The 26,407-nt window shown below is 38.8% G+C and overlaps 1 protein-coding gene across 4 annotated transcripts in view; it reads left to right on the forward strand.

Annotated features, from left to right (window-relative positions):
- The window catches only part of Ets65a (DNA-binding protein D-ETS-3), a 64,393-nt gene that overhangs the window by 15,731 nt on the left and 22,255 nt on the right, over window positions 1–26,407 (forward strand). For 2 of the 4 annotated variants that reach the window (XM_070315733.1, XM_070315734.1), the window contains exon 3: window positions 22,736–22,795. The exons of the other annotated variants lie outside the window; for them this stretch is intronic. In XM_070315733.1, coding sequence (XP_070171834.1) covers window positions 22,736–22,795 — 60 coding nt within the window. The remainder of the gene's footprint in view (window positions 1–22,735; window positions 22,796–26,407) is intronic. 4 annotated transcript variants of the gene reach the window in all.

A 26,407-nucleotide genomic window follows, 5' to 3' on the forward strand; every position in this document is an offset into this window, starting at 1 on the left:
CTATTTGACACAATGAATCATAGCATTTTTGCTATGAGAGTTTTATCCCTATGCCCTCGCTTCTCTCTATCTCTCTCTTTCTCTTTCTTTCGTACGCGTCGTTCAAGTCGATCGCGCACGGCCGATTCTGGGATATCTCCACGGGGTTCCGGTCTTCCTGCTCGCGCAGTTCTCCTACGGCTCGTTGCAGGCCCCGTGACTAATCATGATAGTTCCGCCCGGGAACGGCGGGGACACACGACTCTCAGTTCCGGTTCCGGCGCGTGCTGTCACCCCCTCCGCGTGCCCCCTTCGTTTCAGCGTCGACAGCCCTGCTATCCCCCCCCGCCCCCTCCCCCCAGGCATCGTTGGCGAGTCGCCCTCCCGCACAATTATTGCGCTTCGCAACAAAGAGCATGGCGCGAGCGGCTTCGAAGGGCCCAGGGTTGCTCCTGCCGCTGCCTTATCTTCGCGACAGGGCTATTCGTTCGGTTCTCTCGCTTCGCGAGCTCTCTCTCTCTCTTTTGTTCTTCTCGACAACGTCGAATGCGGCCGGCTATATTTGACGATCACCGATTCCATATCGCGTCATTGTACGCAATATGATAATCGAGACTTTAATTAAGCAGTAATTATGATGGGCGAGGGAGAACCTTTTGCGCAAAAATAAATACTGCCGCTTTCCTAATAATTCGATACTCGTTATCGCAATCGATTTTATTTTTCAAGAATATGCAAAACATCATTCTTGATAAGTATAGAAATAAGTTAAAAGCTCCCTTTCCGTTGCTCCGCATAGGGTTGCACGAGACCCAAGACAAGACAATATTCGCAAAAATATTGTATTGGTCTTGAAAATTTTAATCTTGTCTTGGTCTTGAGAGGATTTTTGTATCAAAGATCTTGTCTTGTCTTGTCCTGCCTTGATTTTTATTAACAGTTTTTATTTAACACTAAATTATTTGTCAGCTTGATAAAAAACAGAAAATAGTAAGTATAACTGATTTCTTCTGTTATCCGAAGCGCCGAGCACGATTTTCGTTTGTTCTTTACTGCGTATGCTCGCGTCTCGATTGTGCAGACGCAGTCTAAAAACGAAAACCAAGTTCTTCTTCTGAACATGCAAACATTTCCGAAAGTGATAATGAAAGTTCGGAAGTAAGTGCAGTTAAACAATGCACATAGAAAACTTATTTTAAGTATGAAACAAGAAACAATGAAAAAATCGGCATATGTTTATTATGTCAAAAAGAAAATGTGACTAAAGAAATAAAAATGAAAAATAGTAACGCTACTGGATTAAAAAAACATTTGGAGAAAGATCATAAAAAAGCATATGAAGATTTATTTGGATTAAAAGCAATGAAAAATAAAATATTGTCAGAAAAACAAAAAGCGATAGATATATTTTTAAACGTAAGTATTGAAATTAAACTTTATAAATTAAGTAATATAAAGTAATTAATTTGCGCTATTTTTATGTCACATTAAAGTGTGTAATGATAATGATGCGCAGACTCTTTAAATTTAAATTTTTTAAAGTTTTTAAATTTATAAATGTTTTTATTTACTAACAATAAATAAAATTTTTTGTCTTTCTCGTCTCTATTTCCATATTAATTAAAATCTCCGTTCAGAGATCGGGAACAATTAGATAACTTTTTTTAAAAACCAAGACTTCTCGATAAGATCAAGAATCTTTATAATTTGTTTTGGTATTGTCTTGATAATTAATTTAAATTATATCATATCATTTTAAATTATATCATTCTTGAAATTCAAGACAAGATCAAGACAAGACCAGAACTAGTCTTGGTATCTCGTGCAACCCCAGCTCTGCACGATATTCAAATCGTCGAAATCCGTTTCGACTTCTTAAACTTCTGCTTTCCTAGTCGGATCTTGGGAATCCGACAGTTTAAGCTATTATAAATTGGTTAAATTATTTATTAGGTGTACAACTTTGCTTCCGCCGTTTTTTTTCAAAATTCGAGGCTTTCTTGTAAAAAACTGGTTAGCCGTTTTGAAATTGCTTGTTGAGTCACTCCCAATGATCGTGCCAATTCTTTTTGACTTTGACTCGAGTCTTCATTAAGTAATGCCTCCAATTCTGTATCTTCGAAAACCTTCTTTCTTCCACCGCTATGCCGGTCTTCGACGTGAAAATCACCGTTTTTGAAGCGTCGAAACCACTCACGACACGTTCTTTCACTAATAGCGGCTTCACCATAAGTATTTGAGAGCATTCGATGAGTCTCAGCCGCAGATTTCTTCATATTGAAGCAGAAAATTAAAACGTCCCGCAAATGATGAGAATTTGGCTCGTAAACTGACATTTTCATTCGAGAATATAGTTTCTATGGGGTTATGTTGACAGATGCCCAAGTGTATTGCATGACGTCTATGATCTAGAATATTTATTTCGACCACTACTTACCGCTAAAGCCATCTATAGGAAAACGGCGGAAGCAAAGTTGTACACCTAATAGTAACAGACAGTCGCATCGCGATAATTTCTCGACGACGTACAGCCTTGTAATTTACGCTGAAATTGTATTTATATACGTTAAACGACGTACGGTCGGCAGTTCGGCGGACTTCTTCCGGAATCTCTTTAAATTTTCGGATTTCCGTTTCGAGGTCTTTACTATAAAACGGCTGTACATCGTATCCTCGCCCTTCTCCGATACTCTCGCGCGCTTTCAGCGTCTATTACCAGCACACGTCAAGGAGTAGCGAGGAAGCGAGGTCGCTCGCCGGCCCCACGAACGGATCATTATTCATTCTCGCGCGACCTATGGCCCACCCACCCGACGTCGTGAAATAACCTCGTTAAGCCACTAACTGCCGCGGCTAGTCTGGCTGGTGAGAGGAGCGTGTTAGCGGGGACGTTGCTAGCGAGAGAGAACCCTCCGCGAGAAAGAAAGAGAGAACGAGAGAGGAAGGATATATAAGAACGCATCGAAGAACGCAAGAGCGAGACGGAACGACGGTACGTAAGTGCGAATATTATCGGGGGAATGGGGAGAAAAACAAGGGAGAAAAAAGATAGAGGAACGAGAGAGGAAAAAAGAGCGAGGGAAAAAGTTTTTTTTTCCCCCCGCGTGACTCGACGAAAACTCGAGCGAGAGCGACCCCCGCCCTGCGACGCAGGTTTATTACGTGATCGCGTAAGGATGTGCATGTGTGTACCTACAATACCGAGGATAATTTCGTATGAATCCGATCCTCGGTAGATCGTATTAAGCGATAAATTTTAATTCACGCCCGCCTGATCGCCCGCGTGAGCGCTTTACATGTCCCGGCAACGGACTTCGTTGATTGCGCGATAATTACGGGGTGAAAACCTATGTAACGACAATAAGACAGCATTCGTGTTAAAGCTAAAACTATGGCCTAACTATGGAATTATTTCATGTTTAAAGTAAAAGCTTAATCTATTGTATCTTTCAGAGAAAAAGAGAGAAAGGAGGGGGGAGGATATATAATATTTAAGTATCCTGTTTCTGCTAATTCACCTTGTTAACCGTTTGACTTGTAAAAAGAATGGTATTGAAGATATTGATAAAACTAAAAAAATATATATATATATAAATAGAATTTTTTCTGCAAATTTATTTCTGAACAATTAAATTCAGATTAATATAAATATTAATACAGTTGGTTATATCTCTTGTTGCAAAAATCTTATCGTGATAAATTTGTCGACGAACGGTGAATGTGCGAACATTAACGGTGATCGGTTAAGAAGATGATGAAGGCACACGGGATACAAGTGCCCGAACATATACCAGCATCTTTGGCAAAATGTTTTAAATCAATAGCGAAACACGTCGTCGATTAAGTACGCGCGCAAAATTGCTCCAGGTTTCTTGGACCCCTGAATAGATGGCACTATATTACGAAATCATTCCTTATTTTAGTTTGCCTGAAACGTGACAGATGTCTCGCGTGTTGTTTTCATCCCTCTGGTTGCTAAAGACATTTTATTTGGGGTTGCAAATATTCATATTTCGTAAATAATTATCTCCCCGATAAGAATATTATGCATTGTTCTATACTTGGATCATTTTAACTTGCGATTGTCATGTTTCGATAACATTAATGATATAAAAAAAAACGATTTATATTATATTGTATTAATTTGTTATTCTAAAGTGAATATTTTTATATATTATTATATATCTTTTCGCAATCTCTTTAGATTTCGAGTTCCTAAATTCTCGAATCATATAATCTCTTTAATTCTTTGAATTTTTTTCTCAAAGAAAAGATTATTTGATTTTTTATTCGTTTATTCCTTAGAACGTCAAATAAGTATTTAATTAAGAAATCGTGAAGTTTAATTAGTTTTTAATACGTTATATGATTATTCTACCTTCTCATTCCTTTTAATTTTTAATTATTAAATCCATGGATTATATATATCTTATATTAGTGTCTGATTTATAAAATTTTCGAGAAACTTCAGTTATAATTCAGTTATATTATGTAAGAAATTAATAGTTACTAATCTCTCCTCGGATTTCCTGGAAGCACTCAGCGCTTCCTAGGAACGCGGTAAAAGCTGCGACTGTGAGATTGGCCCTTTAGCGTTAAAGCGTCGACGCTAAAGCTACCCCGTCACCTCCATTAGTTGGAAAAGAAACGGGCTCTTTAACCGCGCGACAAAGAGGTGAGGGTCGAGATTGTGTCGAGTGTGGTAGTGCGTGATCTGTTGCTTGCACGCTGCGGTGCACGCTGACAATATTGACTGCGAGCCAAGGAAAGCTAGAAAAAGGGTGAGGTGGGCGGCAGAGGGCCGACTGCCAAAAGACTCCCTTTTCCAATGCTCACTCCCCAGTCACTCCTTCATTGACGGAACATTAAGCACACAACGATAACGCATGATTAACTAGCTAATGACTCTCTCTCCTTCGCTCTCGCTCGTCGCCGACGGGGGACGCGCCCGTCGATTTCTGCGACGTCACCCCGTGTCGTCACTTCCGGGGAAAAAAAAAAAAATAGATCTTTATTCGTCTTGATAAGCCATTGACATCGTTAATCGAAGGGGGAACAATTAGATGACAAATCCCGCTTGACGAGTTATTTGAGAATTGTCAATGTAACTTCGGAGAAAATCTGCTCGCATTTCAATTTTATAAGAAACACATACAAAATACGGAAAAATGTGTCATAAATTTTTATGGTAAAGACGAACTCTCTCTCTCTCTCTCTCTCTCTCTCTCTCTCTCTCTCTCTCTCTCTTTCCGTGCTACAAAATAATTTATGAGACGAATTTAAAAAATGCAACGTGTCCTCAACAAGCCACTATTTTAATTTCAATGATAAATTCTCTAAGTTGCAGTTTTCAACGAAAATAGATTCTTTCGTCGAAAAATATTGCAGTATATCAATTTTTCAAATTGGTTAACATCATATGAAAATTAATATAAATATTTTTCGATGCTATGATCAATATATTAATTTGCGAGAAAGGAAAAAGAGTGCTGTCAAAAATTGCGACTCTAACATACGAGTTACGTTGCAGATACGTAAAACTGATTGAAAATCGCGGACCGTGAACCCTGATAAAATCTGGGATAAAATGAACTTTACGCTACATCGTACGCATTAGTTACGAAGCAGAGTCACCGTGTGTTATATGCAGTCATTACAGCTGCGATGATTAATTCCTCGCGAGGGTGCAACTGATTATCATAAATTTTATTGCTAGTGTAGTACTACTTTAATACAATACTTTCTCTCTTATAATTTGCCAATGAAATAATCGCGGGATTTATCACTGTACATACGATAAAAATTCTTGTAATATTCATTTCTCTTAACACAGCATATTTCTCATGTATGGCATTTAATAATTTTTATATATAATAATATATGTACTTCTAACGCCAAAACACATTGATAAATCTTCGGCAATAATATAGAAAGACAGATATTTTATTATGAACAATCCATGTCTGACGCAAAAAAAAAAAAAAGAAGATATTGCTTGTTGTAAAATAAAATTAAACAAAATCAACTTTGCAATAATTTGGAATATAATTCAAAATTATATAGAGGGATGTTTTTATAGAATATATTAGAGACACCTATATCTAAATAAAGCTGCAAGGCGTGTAAAAAAGTGTAAAAACTGAAAAGCATAGACGTATGTTATTTTTTAAATCGTATTTGTAAGGAAGCATATAAAAAATAAATCACGAATAATTACGTAATTAATAATTCGTAAATAATTACGAATCGCATAAAATTGTTAAAAATTATCACATTAATTATAAAATTCAAAATTCAAAACGAATTACACAGACATAACTATTCAAGTTAGCTATGTTTAAGAAAACCTAAACTATCTTTAGATTTCAACAGAATCTAACAACGTATAATCCACGTTTATTACTAAATATACAGATTTCTTGCTGAAATTCTCGAATCTGATGCGATCGGATGTATGGAAAATGTTCTAGAGAACATGGAACATTTGCGATTTCTCGCAAGGCGTTATCGCGCGAGACGGCGTGTCACGTTTCACGTTAAATTATTGAAAAGCGAGCGGGTTTGGATATATGTTTTGCGATCGCCATACATCGGCCACGTAAGAAAGCGTGACGAAGCGATTAGAGGGACAGGGAGGAGAGGACGGCGCGAAAGAGGAAAGGGCGACTATACAGCTGCCGTGAGTGCGAGAACGACGAGGCGACCGGTGTTTGTGGCGTCCGCCACCGCCGCCCCGGCTGCCGACAAAAAGGCGAGAGAATTTCCTGAAATCCTTTCTGAGGGTCTGATTGCCATCATTATCGTGGAGTGGGTAGGAGTAGGAACGGCAACGTGGGGTGGATAGGGTGCCCCTACGGGGATGGGTTTCGTTCGAGTTGGATGAGGAGGATGAGAATGGTTAGGAGTGGAAACTTCCCTCTGCGCCCCTGCTCGATGGGGAATCGGGGTGGAGAGGAGAGGGTGGGAGAGCGAGCGAGTGGAGGACAATCAGCGGTATTCAGCGCGAGCTGAGAACTGGAAGACCAGAGAAGCCGGGTTGGAAGGACGACGGCAACCACGACGACGACGAGGACAAGCACGATTCTCTGCGTTTCTCTCGTGCACGGGATCGATCGACCACCGCGACACCCGGTTCGACGTAACAACCGCCGTTTCTGGCCACCGGAAGCTGCTGAACTGTGGCAGTCGAACTGCGGCGCGTTCCCGCTGGGTTTCTCCGCGGATCGAATTCCTTCGTCTGGTAAAGACGCGTTAACGGCACGTTGCGTCTCTGCGATTCTTTCGATGCTTATTATTAGAAGATAATAATTAATATCGGGATTTAAATTATTTAAAGATTATAGAATAGAGAGAGAATGCCTTTTTGTAATATTCGAAACATTACGATGTAATAGAAATTATGAATGATATTTTTATAAAAATTGTAAAATAACGCGATGATACTTTATAAAACAACATTACCCCGCGATGTGTTTAAGATACATTCAACAATTTATCATTATATTTAAGAGAATATAATAGAAGATTCGGCATAAAAAAATTTACTTACTCTTTAAAATTCAATTTAATTACTTACTAAAATTAAATTTGCGTCATTAGCGTTACGGAATGAAAAAATTGACCGACGGAAACGTAAGTAATTTCGACATTACGGAAAAGGTATTAAAAAAGATATTATTACGTCGCATTAGCTGCTAGCATCGCGTTTTCTTTGTCTCTCACCCGCCTTGCTTTAAAATACATTTACGCCTTTAGGAGATGTGCGCGTTCGCGTATTTTACAGCGTTGCGAAAGTAAAGCCGGATAAAGCCGTCAAACGGCGTCTCGCGTAATTATTGCGCAAGAGGGAAATTATTTCGGATCTCGAGAACGCGCGCACGTGCACTCGCGTAACGAGGCGATATAATCGTCGCAGCTGTGACGCGATGTCACGCGGAGAAGAGGAACGTCCGCGTAACACGCGATGCGCACGCGGTCCCGCGATATTCCGAAAGAAAACCATGACCTCGGTTCGCCAATTTCTTCGATCTTCCTGCTTCGCTACCTCCCTCCTATCCCGGATCACCTCTCAGAGAGGAGACCCTTCTCTTCCCTGTACCGTCCTCGTTCGTTGGATTTAACAACGCTGCCTCGCGAATCAAAGCGAGATAACCGAGTAACAATGCCAACGCGAATTGCCAAGAATGGCAAGCTTTCTCCCCTCTCTCTCTCTCTCTCTCTCTCTTTTGTTTCGCATACGCGAGCGACACGCGCGCGTATTCGCGGTGTGCGGTGTGGTGTGGTGTGGTGTGGCATAGCGTGGTGCGACGCGGCGCGATGTGGCCTCGACTCGACTCGATTCGCGTGGCGGCGGCTGATCGATGCGTCGCCATGACGACGCTTCCGCCGCCAGTCATCCAGCTACCTCCGCGCCACCCCTCTTTCTCGACCTCTTCCTCTCCCCCGTCGTTGCCGCACCCCGTCCCGTCGCTACAGCACCCGCCGTCACTCTCCCGAGGGGTGGGTGGACGGGTGCCCACTCATCGTACGTTTGTTACCAGCAGCGCCGCGATCAGCCACCATGATCCTCACCGCGGTTCGGTTTCCAGAGAGGTGTATCGCGACGAGGTCGTCGACGCTACATGCGACATCCTCCGATCCTAATCGACGCCTTCCTGAGACGCATTGTCCCGAGATGCTCCCTGCTTCATCTGTCAACCCTCCCCCTCCCCATTCGGAAAACTACCGAGATTTCCAATATATAATATTATGTACATATCAATAGTTGTACTTTAACAATGTTACTCGAGAGAAAATCTAGATCGACGATCTTTTCTTGAAGCATTAGAATAGAGATGAAATACAAACGCGTTATTTTCTTTATTTGTTAGTAGTTTGTTGAATAATATAAATTGCCCGACAATAAATGATAAAAAGAGTGAGATAATTGAATTTGCATGCCTTGAAAAAAATTATATTTTTTCAATAATAAAATTAACAATAAAAGTTATCGTATATTTCATAATTATCGTTTCTAGCCGATCTTATCCAGACACTCGCGATTCTGGTTCAAAGATAATTATTAATCTTACCGTTGAGATTATCGTATCGTGTCGATTGTCGCCTGACGCAACATTATTTATCGCAATTAATTGCACTAGCGAATTAAACAAAAACAGTGAACTCGTTTGCGGTGAGTTCGTCGGTAAACTGTTTAACGGTGTCAATCGCAATCATGCGTCGTCATGTTGATCGATTCGACGGTAACCCGAGATTGTTCACACGATCAGAGAGAGAGAGAGAGAGAGAGAGCGAATTAATTATCAGCCGATGGACGTGATCTCTCAGTACAGAGATATAGGAATTTTCATAATTTTAATCCCCAACGATCCAGTGATCGGCGGCGTTATCAGCGCCGCATTCGTCATCCCGCGGCGGGAAAATATCCTCGCGTTGGGTACGCGCAAGCACGCCGTGGGCGCACGATGTAAATAATCGTTTATTGATTAACTGTTTGACTGCGCAAGTCGAGTTAACTATGGCTAATCTCTGATTTGTAACGCCTCCCCAACCTCGCGCGCCGAGGGTGGCTGCGTTGGAGGACGCGACGGTGGGACACGAGGGGGGAAAGAGGGGGTGAGGCGGGGGGGGGGTGATAGAAAGGAGAGGAGAAGGGAAACGACGGAGGGATGGATAGACGTTGGTCGCGGGGAGAGATGGAGAAAGGGGGGATAGTAGTTCCCCCTCGGCACGTAGTTTTCGCCTGTGCAACCCTCCTAGCGCTAACACGGAATTAATATCTCGCGAGTTAACGCCCCCCCCGTCCTCTTTTCGTCCCCCTCGGCGGCCCCGAAACGGAAATGAGCGCGCGGATGCCTCCGCTCTCTCGGTTCTCCGCTTCGCTCGTCGTCTTTTCCCTCGCACACCGTCGCACACCGCTCTCACGTTTTCCTCCGTTCTCTCTTGCGGTCCCATTCCTGCTTCTGTCTCCTCTTCGAGCTTGCATCCTGCTCCCCGTGTCTCTTCCGTCCTACGTTCGCTTCTGGCATTCTCACCGACGCGACACGTCAGAACTTACAGGGCTGGTTTATCTGTCGGATACTTAGAGGCACTAAGCCTAGGGGTTGGGAAAATGTATAGGAGCTACAAAAAGATACTCTTGGCGAAGTCAAAAGTTAAGCATTGTTTTAATTGAATGTCTGCGAGACGTAACATTATACCAACTAGACAACTGCAACCTAACTCAAGTGTACGGTATTATAATAAATCTTACATTAAAATTAAAAAAGTTATCTTTAGTAAAGTTCTTAATAATCAATCAAAATTACGAGGTTTATATTAATAAGAAAAAAATGTACGTCACATTAATCTTGTATATTATTATACTGCGAAATAAATTCTGAGATTATTTGCATTGTTCGATATTAAACGTTAAAATTATATTTGAAGATAATTTCAATATAGAGCAACGCGTTACGCAATCTTTTTGAAGAATTTTTATATGAAAAATTATATTTAACGTAAAGAGAAATTAAAAGATGAAATATGAAACATATAACATTTTGTAGCTCATATACATATGATTTATATTTCAAGATGTTAAATTCGTGAAAGATGGATCTGTGAAAGTAAGGAGAGAGAGGGAAGGAGATGCTTACGAAGACTTTTAAACAGACCTGTGAATTTTATAAAATCTGATCTGTTTCTCTTTTTCTCTCACTTCTTTCCAATGCGTCAGAACGCGATAATTATTTTTTGAAGCCGAATCCGGCGGCGCTTCCGTCCCCTCCTGTCGCACATTCCGCTATCCCCCCGCAAGATTCGACCTAACGCTCATCGTTGATCGGAAGAGCATCGCAATTTTGAAACGTCATTCTCTTTCATTAATGAACTTAATATTTGTTTATTTTATAATATTTAAAATTACATTTTTTATTTATTTTTTTGGAGCATCAGTTAATCACATACCTATCATATTATTTAATATCTTCGCAAATATATAAAAGTTAAGAAAGATATAAATCGTTTCTTTATAAAAACTTACAAAGCACCTCGAGTTGTAATTAAGAAAGAAATAAAATTTAAGACTCCCTTCATGCGTATAAGCAGCCTTTTCTCGTTAGAATTATGAAAGGGAGATGGAATTCTTTGTTATATAAATTAAAGAAGCAATGCAGTATTATATAACAAACTATAAAATTCGATTCGAAGATTATCGAGCATTTCAGAGATATGAACTATTGCTTCTTTTTACTTTAACTGAATGAAATGGAAATCTCTATAATAAAAGAGCCTACGATTGAGTCGTTGATATCATAACAAAGATCGCAACGGAGCGGACAGAAGCGGAGATCCGGTAGACACGAACAAAAGTACAGTTTGGTTAGTTCGGAACCGTGCTGGAGATATGCAAATTTGCAAATAATTAGACCGAAGATATGAAGCGTACGCTAACGGCTTGGACTTCGGGGATGGATGAGCACTTGGGTCTTTGTTTGAGCCCGCGATTGCGTTCTTGCGTAACGTAATTGATGGCCCTCGCTTCTACGCAATCCACGCATCCCCTTGTACCATTATTACGCGAATCCATAGTTATAAATTCATCAGAAAATAAATCTAGATATGCAAACGGAATAAATCAATCATGTTTAATAATTGGTACAAAAATGTGTTATTTTAGATATATAAAACATTTTTGAATTATGTTAAATGTCAAATACATTTTAATACTTCTCTGCTACCTTTCTCTCTCTCTCTTTCTTTCTTTATCGCCTAAAAATATATTTAAAGTATATTCAGGGATGTATGTGCGCAAGTATATAAAAGAAAGACCTCTTTTTTATTTAATCAATATATCAAAAATATCTCCGTCAAAAGTCTTCGTCAGAATAAGACAATTTACGATATTTATATATTTTTCTTAGCTATTGTTTAATTTTAACCAAATCAGTTCTTATACCCCCCCTTCGTTTGAATACGACAAATAAGGAATACGGTTATCTATTGGAAGCAGTCATCGTGTCAATGTATGGCTTTGTACCACTGCCGCGTGCAGACCAGTAAACATGCCACTGGAACACGTTTGCCAGTGCATTGGACTTTAAAATGCTACGCAAAGAATCTCTGTAAAGAATCACTCAGACCACTTGTCGAGACCCATGCCGAGATATCAGCGAGAATCCGCTCACATACATGCAATTATTTTGTTTATAATTTATAACGCGAACTTTCCCTTAGAGTGAGTACTGTGTAGTTTTTTGGCAAACTTATCGGTGTTTCGGCATTTTCGTTAAGAAAAAATTAAAACTGAACTTTAAATCGATTATAGAATCTATTGTTAAAAGAATATTCCATTTTTTTTTTCTAAAAAAGGATTTTTTTCCTCTTGTATGCGTGATGTTAAAATCTATTTCTATTATTAAGAGATATTACACGTTTTTTTCGAAAACAGGAATTTATTCTATATCTCTGATTATACATACCATTGTTCAGGGTTGGGAAGTAACGCGTTACTTGTAACGCCGTTACCGTTACAGTTACTTTTTTTCGGTAACTGTAACGGTAATGGCGTTACAAATTTTATTTGTAACGGAAAAAGTAACTTCGTTACATTTTTCGGTAACGAGTAACGAATTTAACAGTTACTTTTATCGTTACTTTTTTCAAATTTTTTGATTTATTTAAGATATTATTCTTGCTATTGTGCGTGATAAAATTTTTATCTTAACCGTAAAGCCGTAAGCAAATCGACCAATTAGCTTTCTTAAAATGTTGTAAAAATGCTTGAATGTGATTGATCAACTTATGGCTCTTGCAGACCAGTGCGATGACGCGACGCGCGATATCCAATGAGAGCTTTATCTTTTCGGAAAAGCAGAGCTCTCATTTACTACCAGTTCTAAGTACCTTGCAACGAAAATTAGAAAATCTCAATAAATCTGACCTTATAGATTGCCATTCATTAGTTGAAGCTATTCAGCAAGGTTTAAATAAAAGGTAACTTATTAATTTGATTAATACATATGTTATTTAATTTTAAATAAGGATTTAATTGAAAAATATTATTTTATTTTAAACTATTGATTCAAAAGTATTAATTTCAATAAAACAAACAATGTCGCTTAATTTACTATATTTGATTTTAAATTTCTTACAATATTTGAAACAAAAGAATTAATAATAGCAGCATGTTTACATCCAAAATTTAAGTTAAACTGGTTAACCGGAGAAAAAAGAAAACGTGCTGAAAATTACTTGGAGGATTTATTGGGAATCCGATCAACTGAAAATTCTTCAAAAGCTGGAAAATCTGACGATCACGATGATTTTTTCATTTTTGAGCAAAAAACGGTGCAAAATGAATCTGAACAAGAAGAATTGCAACGGTTTTTAAAATCAAATAATTGTAATATAGAAATGTTAAACGACTATCCAAAACTTAAAAAACTTTTTATTAAATATAATACAGCTCTACCAAGCAGTGCATCTGTAGAAAGAATGTTTAGCATCGGTGGCTCTGTATTAACACCACAAAGAGGGCATTTAAATGATGATACTATGGAGCAAAAAATTTTATTAAAATTTAATAAAGAATTTCGATAAAATTTAATCATTTATTTTGTAATAAACCTTGAATGAAATCTTGCTTACAATTTTTTAAAAGTTTTTCTTATGCAAAATAATTTATTAGTTTGTATTGTAAAAAAGTAACGGAAATTGTAACGACTCGTTACTTTTTAGTAACTGTAACGGTAACGAGTTACTTTTTAAAATTAGTAACGAGTAACGGTAAAGAGTTACTTTTTAAAAAAAATAACGGTAACGGTAACGAGTTACTTTTATAAAGTAACTTTCCCAACCCTGCCATTGTTACGTATTAAGTGTACAACTTTGCTTTCGCCGTTTTCCTATAGATGGCTTTAGCGGTAAGTAGTGGTCGAAATAAATATTGTAGATGTAGATCATAGACGTCATGCAATAAACTTGGGCAACTGTCAACATAACCCCATAGAAACATTAGTCGATCTGTGTCTGCATCATAAAGTTATTCTCGATTGAAAATGTCAGTTTACGAGCCAAATTCTCGTCATTTGCGGGAGGTTTTAATTTTCTGCTTCAATATGAAGAAATCTGCGGCTGAGGCTCATCGAATGCTCTCAAATACAATACTTATGGTGAAGCCGCTATTAGTGAAAGAACGTGTCGTGAGTGGTTTCGACGCTTCAAGAACGGTGATTTTCACGTCGAAGACCGGCATAGCGGTGGAAGAGAGAAGGTTTTCGAAGATACAGAATTGGAGGCATTACTTAATGAAGACTCGAGTCAAAGTCAAAAAGAATTGGCACGATCATTGGGAGTGGACAATACTTTGAATCATAAATGTATAATCAGTTTTTTACAATAAAGCTTCGAATTTGGGGAAAAAAACGGCGGAAGCAAAGTTGTACACCTAAATATGATGATAAAAAAATTAGGCGTGAAAATGGAAATAATAAAAACGGATGCAACGCATTACACATTCGTCGGTGCATTTAGAGGAAAACTTAACTGCGTAAAGCTATAAAGAACCTTGATGTTATATTATAAAGTTACATGAATATCGTTGTGCTGTAACACGTGTGACGGATGTAAAATACTACGTTTTACTTTAAAACGCGTATATAACGGAGCCCGCGCTATTTTTCCAACCGGTCTCGCGTACATTTCTCTCACTTTGTCTCATCCTTATATATGTGTATATATGTACGTACGAATGTACGTGTGTATATATACTTGCAACCTCACATCGCAGATTGGATATCGTTTTCCGCGAGACGTCGTCCGCAAATCGATTTCGTTCTAACCATAGAGTTATCAACATCGTGTCGAGTTATCGGTACACCAAAACGACACCGATCCCAACATCCCGAGCACGATACACACGTATGTCGACTAGACGGCTGCTATCCTATTATCTGCATCCCACCGGGCGGTTCGAGCATATTGTACAAATTGAATGCGAAGAATTATCTGACGATAGAGAAAAAGAGAGAGAGAGCGGCAGGAGAGGAGATATGTATCATCGCGCACTTAAGCGACCCTCAAACGTAACAAAGTGACACGGTTCTTATCGTGTTATGGACCGAGAAAAAGGGCGAAGGAGAGAAAAGGGAAGAAGGGACAGGGCGGAGAGGGTGAGAGGCTGCACTGTACTGCGAGAATGCGCAGCGCTAAAAAGGAAGGGGGCGGAAAGAGAGAGAAGGAGTATCCCTGCTGCGGCGGGGTGTATAACTGGCTCCCTCGTGTCGTTCCATGCGCTACCTCGCAGCTATGGCATCTCGCGTACAATAGCCGGGCGGACCGTCATGTTTCATGCCGCGTACAATGATACACGCTATACGCACCAACACCATCCGCGTTCACGTCCGAGTGCCGCGAGAGAGTGCGCTCTCCGGTATCCAGCTACATCTCGAGATAATGCGAAGGGTGAGGAGGGTTGAAACGAGGCACGCGGCCGGCACCCAAGTGCCTCCTCAAGACCGATCGACGATAGCACTCGTCCGAGAACTCGAACGGGCTCCTCTCTTCTAATTGAGCTAATCGCCGTACTAAGACCAGACCAGTATTTCGTCCGTTTTCCAAGCACAAGGATTCTATTGGGTTCTTCCTCTCTCTTGTGCCTCTTCTTTACTTTCGGATATCTGTCTCTTTTAGCACATAATACCATGCTTTCTTTTCTTTAGATTCCCTGTCCTTCAATATTTTACGATATTATGATTTCTATAGTAATTTTCATGTAGTTAATTGTACTTTACATCATTAACTTTTTAATATGATGAAATATTTAATGACCGTTTTTTTACCAAGAAAAGTTTGCGATTTTTAAATCACTGCAAAAAATTTGAAGTTTTTCTCTAAAATTTTATTTCAAAATTAAGAGATTTTTTTTTTAAATTAAGGAATGTTTTTCTATATAGAAAAAAATTTATTGAAAAATTAATCAGGACTACTTTGATTAATGAATATTATTTTGAAACCATGTAATATGTTATTTTTAATTTTATTTAAAAAATATGACAAATCTCTTTTAAAATCAATCTCTTATTGAAGCGAACGCTAAGATAATGTTCTTATCAGAATATATTTTCTTTTTATATATACTTGTAATAGACTCGTAAAAAAAATAACTTTGTACTGTATTTATATATATCTTCACGGACAAATGTATTGCACACCCACACACATACATATACATGATATAAAATAAGTAATTGTGGATAAAATTAGTGGGCTAGATTTTTACAGACGTATTGTTTAATCTATTTGAAGCCCATTTTTTCTTATCGAAACGATAATTGTATTATTTTTTTGACTTGTTAATTTTTAATTGTTTAAGGATTAAGTTCCTGACTACTTTAATATTTTCATCGTAAACGATTCGCAGTTTTCCGCTTCCCGGTGACGTAGCGTTTCGCTCACGAGGAAGGTATGCGGTAAAGCACGGTCGGACACGGTGAATAGGGGATGGCCCTGTTGGGGGTGGCCGATGCAGAAAAACGGCGACGACGAACCCCTCGGCGTGGGGCGCGCTTTAACCCCCGGCATGCCGCGCGACCCCCTCGCGGGTACTCGAGAGTGATCGCGCGTTAAATGCGCCGCCGGGCGCACGTGGTCGCGTGTCGTACGCGTGCCCTCTTATCGGGGGGAGGGGTGCTCGCTCTCGAAACGACGTACGCGACGGGCATCTGCGAAAGAGAGACACGGGGTACGCGGACTCCATGTGCGTACGCGTGTATGTGTGTGTGACGAGCTGCGGAACGAACGTACGCGTGGTAGTTGTACCTCCTAGGCCTCCTCCTCGCACACCGTAGCGTGAATCACAGTTATAAACAGTAAATGATGCCTGCCGATGTGTCCGTATACACACGCTAGCCACTTTCAGTCTTCGACAATCATCGCCGTCTTTCTCTTCATCGATGCTGTAATATCTCTAATTATTCTAAGAGATAGACTACACGCAATCAGAGACATTGTAACATATTGCGTATCTACAAAATTCAGTCTACGGAAAAAGTGTCAAACGTAGTCGATGAAGAAAAAGAACGGTGACGATCATCGAAAATTGAAAATGGCTAGCATGTGTATACAGACACATTGACAGAAGCCATTTATTAGAGTATATTGAATCTGGTTTATGTAAGGGCATTATAACTTTTTCATTTTTTTGTAAAAATAATAATAGTTATTAAAATATTTCATATGGATATTATTATTGTTATTATTATTATTATTATTATTTTTTTTTTTTTTACTTTTATATTCAATTCATTTATTTCTACGTAAATTGAAAATAAATCATGATGTTTAATTATATATTTTTTCAAAATTGTCGTCAACATTTAGACAAAATTGTCTTATTTTTATTACACGATCGAATATTTTTTTATTGAAATTTGCACTATATTGTTTAAGCGAGATATATTATATTTGTAATATAATCGACTGTAAAAAATAGCAGATGCATTGAATGGAGAAAGATTGGTTTAAAAATATTCTGCAAACATAAAATTGCAAATTAAATTGCACATTAAAACCGGACGCGGATTACAGAAAACAGGATGGTTCGCATGCATTTGTATGCGACGTTGTAAAGCTTCTTCGTTATCAGAATAATAATGATAAATAGTTAATTAAGACAGCCTCATATTTCATGGAATAAAACAGATTTTATGTAAATGTTACCGTTTTCGGTACTTGAAGTATAATTATAACGAAATGTAAATCTCCCGCTGAAATAACAAGAACATCGTGTAATTTCGTAACTCGGAATGACCGGGGGTATTCGCGTAATTATTATCATTTGACGATGAAACTATGCCGCGTTGAATAGTCTTTATTGACAAGCAGCAGCTGTGTCTATTGATTATTTGAGGGCATTGCACGCTAAAATGCAATTGTAGAGTTTCATATAGAGAGGGATGGGAGGGCGCGAAATTCGTGAAAACAACGATTTTAATCATCGAGACAACGATTTTACATTATTTTTCGTTTTTCCATGTTTTCGGAAAATACAGACATTTAAAATGAAATTGTTCGAATGGAAAGCTTTATCGGTAAATTTGGATGTTCTGGAAAATACGAGAAACGTTAGATAGGTTTCCGAGCAGTTACTATAGAAAACTATAGTGATAGTAATAAAATAGTCTTGCTTGCGAAATTTTTTTTATATTTTATCGCAGTTTTATAGACAAGCCCCATTAATGACCGATTTTTATTTCGGTTCACGTAGAAATGTGAACAAGATATATTATTTGGAAATGGGAAAAATAAATGTAAGAAATAGCGTATATACGTGTCATCCACACACAGAAATATTTCCTATATTAGATTTTGATCAGTACTAGAATAAAAATAATCTTTTTTTATAGAGATTTTATTTTCAGTCAGACATGAACAATTTTTTATATACTTATTGATTTTTTTTTAAATAAATTTCCGCGAAAATTCAAAATTTCTATATTATTTCTAACAGTGAAAACATAATACTAACTAATATGAATCTTATTTTGAAAAAAATAATATTATTTTTCACGCAAATATACGAGATGTGCGTTTCCGCATTTAAATAAATTTTATTACAAACTTAATTGTCAAACACTGCGTATACATATATATTATAAATCATTTCGAGAGAGAGAGAAAGAATTCATTCAATCTTTATGGATTAATTCGATTTTGCTGAAGAGATAGTTGGGCTAAAAGCGACAGATTGGACAGATCCCGACTCTTGAGGTGTCGCGTCACCGGGGTAGCTCCCGCCGGCGTGGCGACACGCCGGCGTACGAGAGCGCGGTTACCGCAGAGGGTTTGTTCCCGGAAGGGAACCGGTGGCACGTCGTTACCGGGGCAAACTACGCCGTCGACAAGCGCCGGTCGGTAAGTGCAGGAGGTCCGGTGCACGTTGGCCGCACGTTGCTCCCGGTCGGCCGCCGTCCACCCCCGATCGCCGCCGCCGCTGCCGCCACCACCACCGGATGCCGCGATTCGGGGCACCACCACGGCGGTCTCCCGCCATGGCTCGCGGCACGCAGGCGCGCTTCCGCCCTTTCGCTCGCGGGGGTGTCGATCTCCCCCGCAAGCCCAGCCTTCGCGCTTCGACGCTTAACCAACCCCCGCGCGACCTCGGCGCCCTTCGGGGGCGGAAACCTCGCCCCCGCTGGTCCTCGATCGCGTCCTTTCTGCCCCCTTCCCCGGCGACGTCGTCGTCCGTCTCGCGCGAGCCGGCAGTATCGCTCGGAGCGGGTCGGCAAGATGATCGGCGCCCTTAACAGCGCGCAGTCCACGTATAGTACGCTCGTGAAGACGACGATTATCGACGAGACGAGGGTAATAATACGCGGTGCCGTATCTCTCGTCACCGTTCGAGACTGAGACGTTCGTTGCTGAGATATGACCACGTTTCTGGCCACGTCGTCGTCGCGCCTCGTGCCGCAGCAGCTAATCCGGAAGTCGACGACGGTGCCGCGATAAGAGCGGCAGCTGGACCGCGTGAAACACCGTCGCACCGGGTGATAGATAGACCGGGGGGAGGGGGGCATCGTGTTCGCGGGCACCGCGCGATGCTGGACCTCAAGAGCAGCGGTACCACCGCGACGGAGCTACCACGAACCACGGCGTTCACCAATCTATCGATGCTGTTCGCCGGTACGTTCGACGTTCCCCGTTTTGGTTCTGTGCCCGTTTATATACGCGTATGCGCGCGCGAAATTTTATTAACAACGTGTCGTATATGTGTTGAGGAGTGTGCTGATAAATTTGCGTTCCCACACGCTCTCGATAGCTATCACGCGATCGGTAGCACGCGTGTCCACCTGGTATCACCTGCGAATTTCACGCTCGAAACGTGTCGGCCAACAGCTACGCGTTTAATTCGACGTCGGTATCGCGTCGGTGCTTCTGAAAATCTTGTCGTACACTCGAACAATGAAATTAAGGATCTTACGGTCTTATATTTCATATGTTATATGAATCTAAATTTTTTTTTTTTTATGTATAAAATATCGCAAACATTACAAAATCCATGTTATTTCATTACGCAAACATATTTTCAGAAGCAGGTGCGAAGATTCGATCTAATCAGACATAGGAAAATTACTATAAATTCATTATAATTTATAGTATATGGTTGTATATAGTACATGCATATATGATCGATATTACTAGTATTATAATAGAATTTACTATAAAAATGATGATGATGATGACTATAAAAATGAGTATCCTAACTATAACTTTTTTACCATGCAATTATAGTCGATTTTATCATCGATTTTATTATCGGTATAGATCAATGATAAATGCGCATTTCTCCCTGTGTGTGCGAGTTTATCTTCGATAAATATATTTAACCCTTTATGTAAGAGAAATTAATTTTGAAATATTTTAAGCAAGCATTGTTTCCTATTCTGTCAAAAAGAGAAAGAACCCGATATACCAATAAGTTACCAATAAGTTAACAGCGCTTTGAAAAGCTTTTACTTTATATTATCTACAAAATTATTATTATTATAAATTTTCAACCATTGTCTATCTAATGAATTAAATATTTTTATTAAATCCTCTAGACATAGTAATTGGTTACTTTATAATAATCTGAAGGATTAAGCCATTAAATATAACGAAACATAATATGCGACAGATAGCTATGATAGCCCACTGTCGCAAAATGATTATCAATGATTACGTGGTGAATGATAGACAGAAGCAACCATTAATTGTTCTATCAAAAATGTATCTTTACAATGGAATCTCATAAGATCGGCATATGCTCACGTCAATTTCTATTATGCAATGTTTCGTGTTGATAATTTGATATTAAGTTTTTTATTCTTCCGTTCTTTTGCGTCTTCCAAATTTCTTTCACCTTTAAATCATAGATCAGTTTAAAAAAATTATTCCGTAAACAAAAATATTCCTTTTGCTCATTATCTTTTTTTATTATTCATTAATACTACCAATTGATCCACGAAAAATATTTCAATTTCTTGTGTAAGCGACATTAAAATCCGTGAAATCGTTTATTATGAATAGTATCGATCATGTTCGGCAATTCGTTGAAATTCTCATACTTGTCAGGATTTTTCCGATAAAGCCCGTATCTTGTAACGCCGCGTTTCACGAAAATCTCAAGGAAAACCGGCGCGTATTACCGAATGATCGGCGCACCCTCGGCACTCGAGAAACGTGAAATCCGAGGCCCCATTAATGGACTCCGGGGTCTCCAGATCAAATGAAGGGGGCAGTAAAGACGAAAGATCGAGCCGTGGCGAGCGGGCGCATAGGTCGTTTTGTTTGCTCCGGAAAGTCGGAGTTTCTGCCGCGCGGTGTGACGTACCTACGTATGTACACACGAGGGTCGACCCTCGTGCCAATAACTGCCAAATGAAAATATATCTGTTCGCAAACACGCCACTGACGATACGGCGCGGGAACTCTCGAGAGAACTCTCGCGTGTGTTGCTCGCGGCAAATGTACATCGTCGCCGTCGCTGCTGCGCGAAAACGGCACATCTCCCGTACACACGTGTTACAAATAGTTCCGTATTTGTCCAACTGACGTCCGTCTTGTTCGGATATTATTCGAATGACTGAATCGGTCGATTAATAATCGCCGATCGAATGTATCCAAAAAAGGGAGAAATTTAGATAGAGAGAGAGAGAGACCTTTCCAAGAATTAAAAAATAAAAAGATATTTCGATGAAAGAAAGAAGAATGTACAATAAATCATACAACTATTTAACGTAAAAAAAAAATATATTTTATAACGATAAATGTTATGTGAGTCATTTAATCGAGAAGTGTGTATATTCATGTTTGTATTAAATTATTTGTCTAATTGCTATAGAAATAACTCGAAAATATTGATTTATAGTTTTATCGCTTATCGATTTATAATTTTATGATCCAGATTTATCTAAAACAGTGTTATATTTAATTATATCAATGAATATATAGGATATACAAAAAATTATACATATTATTTAAGGCATCCATTTCACAGACTCCGTTTCTCAATCATATATTTTTTATAGAGAGAGACTAATGTGTGTAATTTAATTTATTAATATTATTTCGTCTCTAATGTTTGCAGTTTATAAATGAACAAAATAAACCCAGATTACAATTTTGATGTCTAGTATTTAATAAGAGAAAATGTGTGTACTATTTGTGAGATACTTTATCACAAAATATTGAAACACGCGATTAAAATTTTAACGCAATAGTCGAAAACTTTGCAACTTCAAGCGCAAAAAGCGTAGATAGGTCGATCGCTATATATAACTATAAATCGGGAATAAATTTTAAAAATGATAAACATATTTATAAAATATATATATATATGTAGACTCTCTCCTGTGCGTTTTGCGTTCATGGAAAAAAACTGCTGGGGTCGTTAAAGTGTCGTAAAGATTTCGTGAAGTAGAAGAACCGCGTTTTTTCTTCGCCATAGCCACCTCGAAACATTTTCGCTCGTCTGATCAGATATACTTTACGGCTTCTCGCGATTCCTCGAACCGATTAACCGGTAATTGCGAACGATATACGCCCTCGCTACCGACGTGACCTCAAAAAGTGTAATCGCAATTGATCCGGCCGGATCACGAAGTACCTGCCGGTCGCGTGGATCGATAAACAGTAGATTTCTAACGCGTGTTGCGGCAAATCGAGAATTTTGTATTTTTATTGATTGAAAGAGAGAGAAAGATAATTAAAAAAATTACAATTTCTCACATTTCAGATGCTGGCAGCTCTTACAAGGGAGGCTGGAGCCACGCCACGTCACCGGCACCTGGTCAGGGTAAGTCTCATCTAAAGTTTATAGCCTTTTTATTAAAAATATTTAATAGTATCAAAAGGGAAGGGGAAGGGGGAGGGGGGTGAGGGAATAAAGCAACTTTGTTCATCTATACAAAAATCCTATCATTATCTTGTGTGGAAAAAAAATTTAAAGCGAACAATATGATTTAAACAGAAATGTGTAGCTTGAAAAAATAATATGTAATAAAAAATATGATTTTATAATACTTGAAATATAAGTTTTTTTTTGTTTTTTTGTTTTTTTTTTTAATACATATCTTTATATCTTAGTACTATTACAGTTACATAAAAAGAGATCTTGATACTACCAATATAATATTAAGCAGGATGTGTACTTCTTTCTTTCGAATTTTGTATATAGTCGCGATAGATTTCATAGAGCTTCGTATTTTAGCGAAGCAATCTTTCAACCCTATATTAAATCATCATCGAGATTGATAATCAACGGTTGATCTATCGTTCTTTTTTTTTCGATTAATTTCCCATCGTCACATCGAGTACCCAAGATAGTTTTCTAAAATTCCACGACCCGTTTCGCTTGTCATATATTATGTTCCTCTCGTAAAAACTCCCGCTCTAACCGAGTGGGGTTTTTCTTTCTCCTCGGTTCGCTAGACGCTGCATATACGTAAAGGGTGGGTCGAGGCGCCGGTGGGTGCAAATTCACGCGTCGCGACGCTCCGTTCTTGTTCCGGCAAGCTTTGTGCGTGCAAACGCGTGGAAGATGTAAGTGTGTAGGTGTTCGTGTGGATGCCTGTGTGGGTATAGGTGGCGTCCCGGTGCTTTGTGGCGCGTTGAACCGCGGCCCCTTTGTCGTCAACGGAGAGCGAATGAACGAGAGAGAGAGAGAGAGAGAGAGAGAGAGAGAGAGAGAGAGAAGGGATGTGGGTGAGAGTGGCAGAGAGCGAGCCCGGGGGCTGTGTAGAGACGCCTGCCCACACGGTGGTAACGTCGAAGAGCAGACCCCACCCTGTGTGGACGCCAACACCGACGCTAGCACAATCATCTCGCGGAGATCACAGAACCCTGCCTGCGGGTATCTTTGTTATAAACGGCCCCGCGCCAACCAGGTTACAACGACCGTAACGTTGTTCGAGATCACCTCCGCGACGCGAGAGGACGTAAGTCCCGTCTTCAGACGCGTGTGAATGCGTATATGAACATCGTGTATCCATCTTGCCCGTATTCGAGATTGTATTCAGAATCCGCGCAGCCTACCGTGTCACATCTCTTAGCACCAGGCTTTAAACGTAATTTAATGCAACATATATGTACAGCATTGTATGTGACGAGCATACAGCAGATTACAAACAGACCTAATCCGATGACTTTACACACTATAATTTTTTTATTTCTCTGAAACGATATATTTTAAATTAAGCATATTGTATAAATATTAGGTGTACAACTTTGCTTCCGCCGTTTTCCTATAGATGGCTTTAGCGGTAAGTAGTGGTCGAAATAAATATTGTAGATCATAGACGTCATGCAATAAACTTGGGCATCTGTCAACATAACCCCATAGAAACATTAGTCGATCTGTGTCTGCATCATAAAGTTATTCTTGATTGAAAATGTCAGTTTACGAGCCAAATTCTCGTCATTTGCGGGAGGTTTTAATTTTCTGCTTCAATATGAAGAAATCTGCGGCTGAGGCTCATCGAATGCTCTCAAATACAATACTTATGGTGATAGCGGTGGAAGAGAGAAGGTTTTCGAAGATGCAGAATTGGAGGCATTACTTAATGAAGACTCGAGTCAAAGTCAAAAAGAATTGGCACGATCATTGGGAGTGGACAATACTTTGAATCATAAATGTATAACCAGTTTTTTACAATAAAGCCTCGAATTTCGGGAAAAAAACGGCGGAAGCAAAGTTGTACACCTAATAATAAGACAATTATCTCGATAGAAGCTATTCTATATACGAAGAAAAATTATAACAGCCGTTTATTATGTCTCTATATTTTTAATTAAATTAGCTACGATTTATCGAAAAATACGTATATCTTTTACTGATACTGTTATAACTGTATAAAACGATGAGATAGAACAAAATTTTGTCTCTTTGATCTTTATTTTGAAGCACACTCTATCTCAAAGTTCGATAAAATCATATGAAAATATTAAAAAAAATAAATATTAGAAAACAAATATTTAGAATTATTTATGGAGTTGTTTTAGCTGTAATATAGTTATTCTGTAAATTCTGTAAATTAGATTCTTTTTTAGAGAGAACAGATCTTTGCGGAATATCATTAATTCTTTCCTTGCTCCGTATCTTCTGAAAGTTTAATTTTCAGGTATTTCCCGCGACGATGTGTACGCACGAATCGTTTTAGCACGGTGTGAGCAAAAGCTCCGGGGCATTTTGGAATAGCGTGCTCCAGCACCGTCCTCTGATCTTGACAGGCGCGGGGTTTGCCTTTGACTCGGTTTGCGCTTTGCGCCGCGACGCGAAAGGGAGCGACATCGTCACCTCACCGAGATTCATGAAATTACATGACATGACGGCGCGTTGACCCGAGGGCACTTTGCGGTTCTCCAGACCGCATGAAATTGAAATTACAAGCTTGTCTCCTCCTATAGCAACTCAACGACTTAGAAGACTCAGATTGTACCGTGTATATTTTCGACAAATATTAAGTACTTTCTTACCGAAACATGAACTAAGATCATTGTTCCATAAAAATTTCAGTCTAGGTTTCAGTTGAACGTACCTAATGGATCCAAAGAATAACTAACAGAAGTTGAGAGCATTCGCGACATCTAAATGTCTATCTATGATACATAAACGATATCCGTACATATAAAAATGTATTTAATTCACACATATAAGTTTTCATTTTGTCGATATTTGTCACGATATAAAATTTTTGCCAAAATAAAAAATTCTATTTGAGTATACTTGTCCCTCTTCTTTAAATAATATAATTCTTTACACGCAGAGCTAATTAAAATTATTTTAAATTATTTTAATTCTAAAAAATATATTTTATATAATATATGTGCATTTTATATGAACTCTTTGATTCCCGATGCTATTTAAAAAAAAAAAAAATGTAATTAGAAGTTTTATACGAAAGCGACTATTAATAAGACTATATGAGAAAATCAAAAAAAAAAAAGCAAATTGCTTTCCGAACCATGCGTTATAATGCAAATTATTTTCTCGTTTATGCTCACGATATTTAACATAACGTAATGTCGTGCAAGGACAATGATAAACTGACACTCGTGAATTAACACATCAGAGATATATCTGCGGAACCGGGTAATTCGAGTGTGCCCATTAATGTTACTCGCGTGCTCGATGGTCCAAAGTTGTTTCATGTTTCAAAGCAGGTCATGCTCATATAACCTTTTCGCACCAAAATGCACACCAAAATGTACTGTTTCACGCGATTTAATCAAAAGTCAAAGTTAAAAAAAAAGAAACTTCTCGCGTGAATTGCCCGCTGCTTAATTATCCTTGATAACGCCGTCACAGATCTTATCAATATAAAATTTTGTAGCACTTGAGCAAATTTTTTGAAAATAACAAATCTAAATAATTCATTATTATTTGATTTATGTTATCTTGGCTATAGAA

The sequence above is a fragment of the Polyergus mexicanus genome, unplaced genomic scaffold, assembly GCF_030449975.1.
Source record: "Polyergus mexicanus isolate NDT 795.1 unplaced genomic scaffold, iyPolMexi1.0 SCAF_2, whole genome shotgun sequence".
Taxonomy (NCBI): domain Eukaryota; kingdom Metazoa; phylum Arthropoda; class Insecta; order Hymenoptera; family Formicidae; genus Polyergus; species Polyergus mexicanus.